Source organism: Typopeltis vanoorti, chromosome 5, assembly GCF_054136105.1.
Source record: "Typopeltis vanoorti isolate ZY-2024b chromosome 5, IOZ_Tvanoo_1.0, whole genome shotgun sequence".
Lineage (NCBI taxonomy): Eukaryota > Metazoa > Arthropoda > Arachnida > Uropygi > Thelyphonidae > Typopeltis > Typopeltis vanoorti.
The window spans coordinates 105,112,175-105,124,236 of record NC_143553.1 but is presented as its reverse complement, the minus strand read 5'-3'; the positions used below and the strand labels follow the sequence as shown (position 1 = coordinate 105,124,236).

At 34.4% G+C, this 12,062-nt stretch overlaps 1 protein-coding gene across 1 annotated transcript in view; it reads right to left on the bottom strand.

Annotated features, from left to right (window-relative positions):
* The window catches only part of rg (A kinase anchor protein rugose), a 1,380,990-nt gene that overhangs the window by 1,327,704 nt on the left and 41,224 nt on the right, over positions 1 to 12,062 (bottom strand). Inside the window, exon 3 of the mRNA XM_090393458.1 lies at positions 4,999 to 5,125. Within this exon, the coding sequence (XP_090249584.1) occupies positions 4,999 to 5,125 (127 nt within the window). The remainder of the gene's footprint in view (positions 1 to 4,998; positions 5,126 to 12,062) is intronic.

Genomic DNA, 12,062 nt, shown 5'->3' with positions numbered 1-12,062 from the left:
ACAATGAAATATACTTTATTTATTTATTATTATTTTGATAAGGGGGTACTTGGTAATAATGAAAATTTAAGAAGGGGTACGTGGATATCTGAAGTTTGAGAAACACTGCTCTAAGGCATATTAATTAACAACCATTGCACACTATATAAATCAACAAAAAACTTCAGAATATCAACTTCTACAACCTTAAATTCTGATCTTAAAATCAGTTCTGTTTTATTTCTTGCCAGAAAATAACCATTTTATTTCAGCCATGCTCTTGCCAACGTCCTAATCACTGAACAGATCTGAGTGTTGCCAAAAGATGAGATTTTTCTTCTTAGTATATCCCTAACCTCCAATGTTTCTTCGCATTAACATACAATATCTCCTCCTTAGCATCCAAGAGATTGGTTTCTCTTACACATTAACATTATACAAAAAGTTATTTTATCTCTGAACAACTAATAATGCTATACAAATCACAAATTCATCTAACCACTGAATACACCACATTTGGGCACATCTAAGAGCTCCCTAAAAATACTTTGCTCAATACAGAAAAGAGCAATCAGGTTGATTAATGATATTGTGCCAATTTTGCCAATTTACTCCATTCTCTTTCATATGAAAGTTCAGTTTCTGCTGCTTGTATTTTCTACAAATATTTCCATGGCCACTCTTCATCAAATTGGCATAAGTAATTCCCCCCCCCCCCTTCTAAATCTGCTAAAATGCATGGAGTGGCTATTTACCACTCCTTCATGGGTCAATTCCAATCATCCAGAACAAAATTTTCTTCTCTTTGTTCATATCCTTACTTATCTTTTGGCATGGCCTCTGCTCTTATGCATTTCCTCATCATCATCATCAAATTCCTGCCATGTACCCTCAAGGGGTGTACAGGATATGATAGTACTACATGAAAAAAATTACATCATTATTAATTTCCTATCTACAATTTTCCTCCAAATCAGTCTGTTACTTGTCAACACTCCAATATTATCAGATCTTATATTTCTATCGTCTAAAGCACTTTGTACCGTATCAATCCACCTATATCTTGGTCTTCCTCTCGGTCGTTTTCCTGCCAACCTGGCAGAGAACACTTGTTTTGCTAATCTTTCCTCGCCCATTCTGTTTAAGTGACCATACCACCTGAGATTAGCTCTGCTAACGCATTCCTGGATGCTGACAATGTCAAGTTCTTTCCTAATATCCTCGTTTTTAATATGATACTGCCATTGATGCCATCTGTTCACGCCTCTAATCTTTCTCAGGACTCTCATATCTGCGGTCTCTAGTCTTTGGTCAAGTGTTTTACTTCTGACCCAGCTCTCAGATCCATAAGTTAAAACTGGTTTGAACACTGTCTTGTATTCAGCTAATTTAGTGTTCCGACTAATTTCTCTCTTATTCCATATGAATTTATTCAATTGACTTCCCACCATACCAGCTTTGCTGATTCTGTTGTCTATTTCTATATTTAATTTACCATCTTCAGTAAAAATCATGCCTAAGTAGCTGAAATGTTTTACTTGTTCCACAGGTTCTCCATTCACAACATAGTTGACATTTTCAATGATTCTGCCTATTTTCATTGTCTTTGTCTTTTTATTGCTGACCTTCATACCATATCTATTACAAGAGCTATTCAATTTAGTCAGAGAATCTTGCAGACTTGTAGCGGATTTATTCAGAAGTATAACATCATCCGCATAAAGCAAAGAGCTGACATTAACATCTCCAATTTTGATATCATGTTTAATACCACTTTCCTTCATAATGTGATCCATATAGATAATGAATAACAGAGAGGATAATGTACATCCTTGTCTCATACCAGATTTAACATTCAACCATCTTCCTGTACTTCCTTCAATTCGAACTGCTGACTTACAACTCAAATAAAGACTAAGTATTGCTTGATATAATGTCCCATTGACACCATATAACTGCAGCGTATTGAATAGCTTCTCTCTTGGCACCTTGTCATATGCCTTTTCCAGATCGACAAAACTTAAATACAGATCTTTGTTATATTCCCATGCTTTCTCGACTATTTGTCGTAAAGTGAAGATCTGATCCTGACAGTCTCTATTTGGCCTGAATCCAGCTTGTTCTTCACCAAGCTTTTCTTCCACAATTCTTCTCAACCGTTTCTCAAGTATACTTGCATAGATCTTGCCAGGAACACTAAGTAGGGAAATACCTCTGTAATTCTCACATGCAGTTTTTTTCCCTTTTTATATATGGGTACTATGAGAGCTCTACTTCAATCATCGGGAATTCGTCCCTCTGTCCAAGCTTTCTATAAGAGTCTTACAGTGGCTGCAGTGCAGCCACTGTAAGACTCTTATACCACCATACTTTAGCATTTCTGGTCGAATATCATCTACTCCCGCTGCCTTTCCACATTTCAAGCCTTTGATGGCTTTTTCTACTTCAAGTATGGATATGTATTCCTGACTGCATGCCTGGTCAGTGTTTTTTACCACTGTGCTGTTATCACTGCTTGTTTCATTTAGCAGTTTTTCAAAGTAATTACTCCATACTTCAAGGATATCTTTTTCTCCCATTTTCATGTCACCTTTATCATCTCTAATTCCTTTTATAGCACTCTTTCCTCCATTCTTAAGCTTCTTCAACAACCTCCAGAATATTTTGCCACCTTCTTGATATTTATTTTCTATATTCTTGCCAAAGTCCTCCCATGACTTTTGTTTAGCTAGTTTTACAGAGTGTTTAGCATTCTTGCATTTGTCTCTATATTCTCTAAGAGCACAAGCTGACTTATTTGACAGGAACTTTTGGTATGCTTTCTTCTTTTCCTTCACTGCCTCTTTAACCTCCTGTGTCCACCAAGGAGTTCTGATTTTTTTATCCTTACAAACAACTTCACCACATGCCTCTCTGGCAGAATCAATCAATGTTTTCTTCAGAGTTTGCCACTGAATCTCCAAGGTTTGATTCCTGTTCTCAAACTCTTTCATTTTTCCTTCAATAATCTTTGTGTATTTTAGTCTACAGCTCACATCTGAGAGCTGCTCAACTTTTATTCGCTTTAAAACTTTCTTACATGTTATTCTATTCAATATGAAATTCAATTTTATCCTGCTCAAGACTAAATAGTGATCACTTCCAATTTCAAATCCTCTGTACACTCTGGTGTCCTGCACCAGGGAGAAAACATCACTATCAACAATAACATAGTCAATGAGACTTTTCTTATTCCTTGCCTCTTCTCTCCATGTGAATTTGTGCACATTTTTATGTTGGAACATGGTGTTAGTAATAACCAGTCCATGTCCTGAGCAGAAATCCAACAGATATTTGCCATTATTATTAGCTTTGCTCTTTTCTCCAAATTTTCCCAAAATATTTTTGTATGTCTCACAATCATTTCCTACTCTGCTATTTAGATCCCCAACAAGGACCAACTTTTCATTTTTCATTGTGTCAGTTGCTTTTTCTAAAGCCTCAAAAAATTCCTCCACTTCTACCTTAGTAGAACCTTCTGTGGGACCATAGGCACAAATAAGTCTCATTGTCCAGTTCCCCATTCTCATATTTGCCACATTACTCTACTTGAGACTGACTGCCATTCAAGAAGATTAGCCTCGTATTTTGTGTTGAATACTATGGCTACTCCTTCTTTTCCTTGATTGTCATTGCCTGAATATAACATTTTGTATTTATTGCTCAGAAAGATCTCACCAGTTTTGGTCTTTTTTGTTTCAGTCACCCCTATTATATCGATCTGGTACTTATCTAATTCCTCAGCTAGCTCCATTTCTTTGCCATTCAGGCTTCTTACGTTGATTGTACCGATCTTTAACTCTGGTGATGTTGAGTTGGGGTTTATTTTCAGATTTGTTCCAGTAGCTTATGCATTTCCTAAAGAGTATAAATCACAAGTCTCAAATCTATAACAAGTTTCTTCTTTCTCCTCAATTTTCTGCCCATCTACAGTACTAATGCACAACAGGCTGAATAACCTTACATATAAACGTATATATATAGGTTTATATGTAAGGTTATTTATTCTGTTATATACTAACAGAATATTAGTAACCCAGTTACTAACATTCTGTCATAACAGAATATTAGTAACTGGGCACATAGATAGATATCCCAATGTATCTATGCATTCATTTAGAAATTTGGCTACCTGACATTAACTAGCATTAGTGTATTCCTTTGTGCTCATGAAAATTGCCTTGGTGACAAAAGCAAAATATTGGCCTAATAATTTAATAGCTAAACAAATTTAGTTAGTTAATTAATATCTCTAGTTTTTTTTTTTTCCTCTAAGCATCAACATGCATGATCAAATGTCTAAGCATCCATATCATAAGGAAGTGGGTTAAATATTCAAGTCAAACTAATAAATTATCCATGAATATTAATCCATGGAATACTAATCCACATAATGAAGAAGCATAACATAACAGCAATATCAGAAAGTTCACATGTGGATAGCTCTCAGAAAGTAGTCAAAACTGAAGAGATGGGATACAAAAGCAATAAATTCAACCACATTTGACACTGTTAAGATGAAGGCTGTTATACCAAAATCGGTTTTATCAGATAAAATCTGATAAACAAAAAAGCTAAGCATGGTATTGGAGCTACATTTAATTTTTAAAAGATTTTCTGTACACCTGAAAGAATTGGAACCTAGTCTTACCAGCCAAAAATAAAAATAAATAAAACATTCGCTGATACCTTATCTGCTAGGCAAAAGTGAACTAAACAAATTAATCCTTTTCAATAAAAAAAAAGTATTTAAAACTATAGAATAGACAGACATCTCCGCTAGCACACAAACACGCTGCAAAAGTATAAGATGCTATATATAAAGTGAAGGAAATTGTTAAATGTGAAAATACAAAGCAATTTAAAATAATTCTGGGTTGATTTTTTTTTTTTAATTCTTCTGAAGAAATTTTAAATTTAACAATAAAAATGAAATTTCTTGTTACAAAAATAATTATTCATAACTGCAATTATACATACCTGCTACAACTTCCTCCACTTTTTGTAACCTATGTAAAACATGTTCAATTAATCCTACTTCCGAACATGCTTGCAGATTTCTTAAACTTTTTCTTAATATTGCTATAAATACACTCCATACTTCCGCCTACAAAAAAAAAATTAAAATCAATAAAACAAGCAAACATATCTGATTTAACTTCTTAATATTGAAAAAAAATTTGATTACATTAATTTACATGAAATTGAACTCCGAGTCTAGGATAATCAAAATCATGTTAAGGAAGAAGATAGACTTTTTTCTTTTTTTTTTTCTTTTTTTTTTTTTTTTTTTCCACGAGAATTCCACGAGAAGAAGATAGACAACAGTGTGTGCTCCATTTGTGAAATAAGCTATTATGGCATAAATGATCAATGTTATTATTTACTTCATCCAACATACTGTCCCAAATTAACTTACAGGTTAGTACTGTCAACAGAACTAGCCTTATAACTTATTTTAAATTATACTTGACATTTTTATATTTCTGTTTTAATCCTTTACTCAAGCGTGAGCAAACAAAAGTCTACACAGATACACAACTTCACAACTTGTAACAGTGCACAGTATGTATCTCTTATCAGACAGGTAAATTGTCATACAGTATGGCAAAGGTCACTACCTAGATCAGTTTCAACCTTTAATGAGGTCTCATCATTGTGAGTTAGACTCATGGAGATACTGAGAGAGCAAAATTAATGCAGAAGTCACATTTTCCATATACAAGTAGCAAAAATGAAGAAATTATATTGAAATACTGGGATACGAGATAGATGCAGCAAATTTTTTTTTTACTTGGTCATACATGGCTAAAATGGGATTTACTATGCATTGTGTGATACCAAAGCAAACTGATTTGAAATCAATGGCCTCTATACACAAGTAGTGTAGTCCCAATGATATTTCATATGGAAACTTGTTTGCTTATACTTGGGGTAAAGGATGAAAACAAGAATATAATTTCAGGAGAAATATAATTTACTTTCTGACTATTCTAAAAAAAAAAAAAAATTACAAGTCTGACATCACAGTACAACTTATACAAGGCCTTTTGCAATTTTTGTGCAAAAATTGTTGTACAATACAATAATCCATCTACTGCAGACTATCAATAGCACCCTCCTGTGTATCTGTACCATGACAATAAACGTGCATGCTCTGGGCTGGTTTGCAGACAAAACTTCCAGGAGAAAATCTCTGCTTCTATCTATAACAAGCAGAATTTAACCTTGCCTGAAACTTCTTCCAACCAACAAGATTTTTAACATTTTTAATTTCACATTATTGTTGATAAAATATAATCAGTGAACATTCACTTATGGACATACTGAATGAGAAAGAAATGAGTACAACAGCACTGACATTTAAAAAGTGTTATTTCAGTTTCTTTTACTGCATAATGTTTGCCAGGTTCCATTATAAAAATAACAAATTAGCAATGATATGACATAAAGAATAATATTGATCAAGTGAGTGATTGAGTGATCCAATGTTTGGACTATTTATTTAGTTGCAAACAACTGGAGAAAACTAAGGATTTGTGCAATATAAAAATTTCTTTTTTGTTCATTTTTGTTTTAATGGCAGGATTATTTTTTTCTTGGAATGTTAAGCAATTTCAATATCATTATTCAAATCACAGGCATGTTTAGAATCCATATAAATGTGGTGCTGCTAGGATAAGAACTACTCTAACATGCAAGGATAAGGAAGTGGTTGTGCCACTGTATAAGGCACTGGTCAGACCACACTTGGACAATTGTGCTCAGATCTGGTCACCTGGTTTTCAATGTGATGTGGAGACATTGGAGAGTGTCCAGAGAGGAGTGACTAAGACAATATCAGGAGTTTGGAATTCTGGCTGTGGAGAGAGGTTGAAGAGATGTGGATTGCAGAGTTTGGTGGATAGGAAGAAGAGAGATGATATGATAGAGACATTTAAGTTAGTGAGAGGATTTTATCAGATTAATCCAGACAGGATTATAAAAAGAGTAGAAGGTGAGAAAGGAAGAACCAGAGGTCATTCCTGAAAGTTATCTAAAAGTGTGGTGAAGAAGGGTGTGAGGAGTAGATATTTTACATGGAGAATTGTCAGTGAATATAATGCATTACAGAAAGTGTTGTTAATGCAAGGAGTGTTAAGGACTTTGAGATTCTATATGATAAATATGTTGTCAGTTGAATGAACCTCCCATAATGAGTCTATTGACTCCATGGAGGGTGTAATAATAATAATAAACTATAAAAAAAATATCATGAATAGCTCAAGTATAGTTTTTTTTTTTTTTAATCAGATACACACACCACAATTTCTTCATCATAAGTAGGTAGATCAAAGAAGAATACATCCATTTCTTTTTATTCTATCTTCTGTTCAAAGGCAACTGATATGAAGTCAAGAGCCTCTATATACAAATAGCCTAGTTGTGAAAATACTTAGCATGCAAACTTTGTTCGCATGCTAAGTATTTTCACTTGGGAAGGATTAAACATGAATATAATTTCTTGTCAAGTACATATCCTCTTCACAGATAAGATCTTCACCAATGAAGAGTTGTTTAACAATCAAAATGATCAGGTATATGTCCTGGATGGTCGCACAGCACATGCCATAGCATTCAGGATTCACAGAGGTCATCAGCCAGTATCAATGATAGTTTTGTAGGGTTGTGAATCGGAGTATCCAAGTTGCATTTCTGCAAGAAAGGGTTCAAAACCTCTGCCAAATTATATCAGGACACCGTGCTGGAACCTGTGATATGGTGCCTGAACAAACCCTGTTTCATGGTAGGCAGTGGACCTCCCAACAGGACTCAGCCCATGCACACAAGGCGAGGATCATACAATAGTAGCTGAAGGTGAATGTGCCCAACCACATATCACCATCTGATTGGCCATCTGGAAGTCGCAATCTGAATCCACTGGACTTCTAATTGTGGTTGGAGCTTGAGAGAGTAGTCTGCAAGAAATGATACCTCATCATCAAGTTGGATTTGGAGCAAGAAGGCAGCATTTCTGTTGGATGTTGCCATCGATATGTGGCCTAACAGACTTTGGGCATGTGCAAAGGCAAAAGGGAGACATTTCAAAACATTAAGTGCTGCACATTACATGTGTGATTTGTATGTGCTGAAAGCTGTAAATGATTTACTGACAGATTAAAGGTCTATGTGCCGTGTAAGTGGTAACAGTATTTATGCCTAAACTAGGCAGATTATTTGTATAGTGTTTGTTTTTTGTATGTGTGAAACAGACTGAGTTGTTCACATTCAAAATAAAAATGATGGGGATCAGTGCTCTCTCAGTTTGTGTGTGTGCGTGTGCACGCATGTATCTGCATTATGTATTCGTTGTAAACGGTGAAAGATTGAAATATGTAATAAGTGTTTTGAGAGTGACTGGTTGTGTGGAAAGAGTAAATCCTGATAGCAAAGTAAAGAATATTGACAAAAGTTAGGAAAATATAAGTGTCAGCAATAAGTGCAGTGGTGTAAGGGCAGGAGGCCCTAATTACTTGAAAAAAAACAGTATGTGAGAGAGTAGACTTGGGGTGTGAAAATGCTTCATCAGGCCATAATATTAGACCAATGTTTCCCAAAGTGTAGTATGCGTGTCCCCCCTAGGTGTCTGTGAAAAATCTTGAGGGGATATGAAAAGCTTTCTTTTAAATGAGATAACTGAAATTAGGTTTTTTATTGGTGTCAGAATTTAATACAACTAGTAACCGACTAGTTTCGCCATGTTAACTGGTAGCTTCTTCTTCTTCTGAATAATGAAAAATACTGAATTCACAGAAACCATTACACAATATAAATATGTGGAGCGTGGATGCTAGCACTTGGTCAGTCATTGTTAAGCAGGTGTGTCCTATAGTTTGCTGTGAAATTAAACTCTGATGTGTGGAGAGATCTTATGAGTGATTTCCAGATATCACAAAGGATCATCCCTTGGTTTCTGTTCAGGGTACCTTGTGAGCGGATTACTATTGCGGCTTCTTTTATGATGTGGGAGCTGTTATCATCTTCTATGTATGGCATAGTACTTTTATCCCATTCAATGTTATGGTGAGTGTTGGAAAAATGGAATGCTACACCAGAACTGTCCTCTCTGTTGTTGTCTCCAATGTGCTCTTTTTGTCTTTTTTCTAGACTTCTTGAAGTTTGTCTGATGTAATTCAAGCCACAAGAACAAGGAACATTATAAACTCCAGGGTGTTTATTAAAAGAATTCTGGTCTTTAGGTGAGCGTAACATATTCTGTACTGTCCCAATCAGTTTGAAGGCTTCCCGAATGTCGTGAGACCTTAGGAGGTTGGAAATTTTTTGTGAAAGTATGCCAACAAAAGGAATGGAAAATGAAGTCCTGTAATGAGTGTCCTGGATTTGCTGTGGACAGGGGTTGGAGAATAGTATTCGTTTTGTTATTTTTTTCAGATCTAATAAAATCTAATTCTTCTGTTAATATTCTTTCATCTCTTATAATAGAGATCACCCTGTTCTTCAGCATATGTATAATGCTAATTTCTGTGAAATGTGGTGTAATGAGGCAAAATGCAGGTAACAACCTGTGTGGGTTGGCTAGCGGTACACATCAAGACAAATGCTTTTGTCCATTTGTTTTGTAATTAGTAATTAATATGTCCAGAAAAGGTAATATCCCTTCATTTTCAAGTTCAAAGGTGAACTTGATTTTATGGTGAAACAAGTTTATGTTAGAAAGGTACACATTAAGACAAATGCATTCATCAGTTTGTTTTGTAATTAATATGTCCAGAAAAGGTAATTTCTCTTCATTTTCAAGTTCTAAGTTGAACTTGATTTTGAGGTGAAATGAGTTTATGGATGTTAGAAAATCATACAGCTCTGCCACACTGTGTTTCCATATTAATAAATATGTTGTCAACATATCTCCACCACACTGACGGTTTAGGATCTGATGTTATATTATGATGTCATCTGATGTAATAAGATGTCATTTCGAACTTTTTCATAAATAAGTTCGCACATGGAGGAGATAAAGACTTCCCATCGCAAGGCCTGAAAGTTGCTTGTAGATTTTTTTATTCCATCTGAAGAAATTTGAGTTGAGACAATGTTTATAAAGTTAGGAGATGTCTTGAGGAAACAGATTTTCTATGAGAATCATAACTTCATTCACAGCTACATAGGTAAATAAAGACACAACATCTAAACTTGCTAGAATGTCTGTTCTTGATATGGAGATTTTTCTTAGCTTTTCAACAAAGTGCTTTGTATTTTTGATATATGCATCTGTATTTCTAATGTGTGCTTTTAGAAGATATGCAAGATGTTTTGGATAATAAGCAAGTTGATGAGTTTATCCTGTCAACAATCAGATGAAAAGGTATTTCAGTTTCCTCTTAAGATCTGTGGGCCATCTTTCATGTTAAGCAGAATGTTGCTAGTTTCTATATGGTTTGTCCAAGTAGGGTCAGAATCTAATTGACATATGTAGACGTGTCAGAGAGTAAAATTGAGATTTTTGATACATAATCCCTCGTATTTAAGATGACGGTAGAATTGCCTTTGTCAGCCTTAAGTATTATGATCTCTTTGTTCTTCTTTAAATTAGTCAGTGCTCTTTTTTCTAATGGGCTAATATTCCTTTTTGGAGGATGAGAAGACGAGAGAAGAATCACAGTCTTTAACCTAATATCATTCACAATAGGTTCAGGTAAAAGGTGAAGGGCCTTCTTTACACTACATTACGTTACACATAATGTCTATTTTAGGATTGTATTCTGAAGTGACTGCAAAATGCTGATAACCTTTTTTTAAGGATGCTAACTTCTGCAGGTGTTAAATTGTGATCTGAAGGTTGAAAACCAACCTTATTATTAGGAAGGGCAGCTCTCAAATTAAAACTCTTCTCTTCTCATATAGGGCGTTAAATTTTTTGATATATCTGTCCTTTTAATTTGAGAGGTGCTCTTCCTGATAATAAGATTATTTTCAACCTTTCAGATCACAATTTAACACCTGCAGAAGCTAGCATCCTAAAAAAAAGGTTTAAATTTTGCAGTCACTCCAAGTACATACCTAAAATAGATATTATGCGTAATGTCGCGGTGCTCACCTAATCACACTGGTTGACACCCGCATGGTTGATCTTGTGAGTACCACCATTGTGTTCTGTTTAAAGAAGACAATTTCAATTAACAAATTGGGCAGAAATCATGCAAATACACTACATTCTCAAAAGATAAATAGTACAACACTAAAATTCAAGCAATATTGCCAATTATTATTCAAAATAGCACTTATCTTTTCCAGAGCACTTTTCCAACACTACACACCTTCTTACCAGTTTTCCTATGCCTTTTGTTTAACTTCTTTTACACATATAGCTTAGCTTTCTTATATTTTTCTCTACTCTCTCAGGATAAATGTTGACCTACTCACTGGGATTTCTTTATTTCCAGGACTGCCTCTAACTTCTTTAATGTAACAAAGTTTGATGATTTTTATTTTTTTTATTTTGTTTTTTTAAATTCCTTACAAATAGCATCACATGTTCCTTCCTGGCTGAATCAATGTTTTATTTAGATGTTCAAATGAGTCTACACAACTGTTTGGTACTTGTTTTAAAGTTTTACTTCTTCAATAATATTCAAATATTTTATCCAACAGTTCAACTCCAAAAGCTGCTTGGAGGTGAACTGTTGCTGCTTGATTTTGATTCTTTTGTACAATTTGAGTACATAATTTTTTCATCAATATGATATTCATTTTTATCCTGGATGAACTAAATGGTGATCACCAATTATTCACTATTTCATATCTCTTGATTACTCTACTATCCTGAATAAGTATTTTGAATATATCAAATATACCGACTATGATGTTGTTGATAGTCAACAACAAATTAAATGTTTATGAGATAAGATAAACAGTGATAAAACATGAGTAGAAAATATCTCGGATGAATGAATTCATGAGTATATTTCAGTACTGGAAGTGGAAAAAAAAAAGCAACCAGAAATCTTAAAATGTACAGAAGTAGATGAAGAGATGACATTCAACTA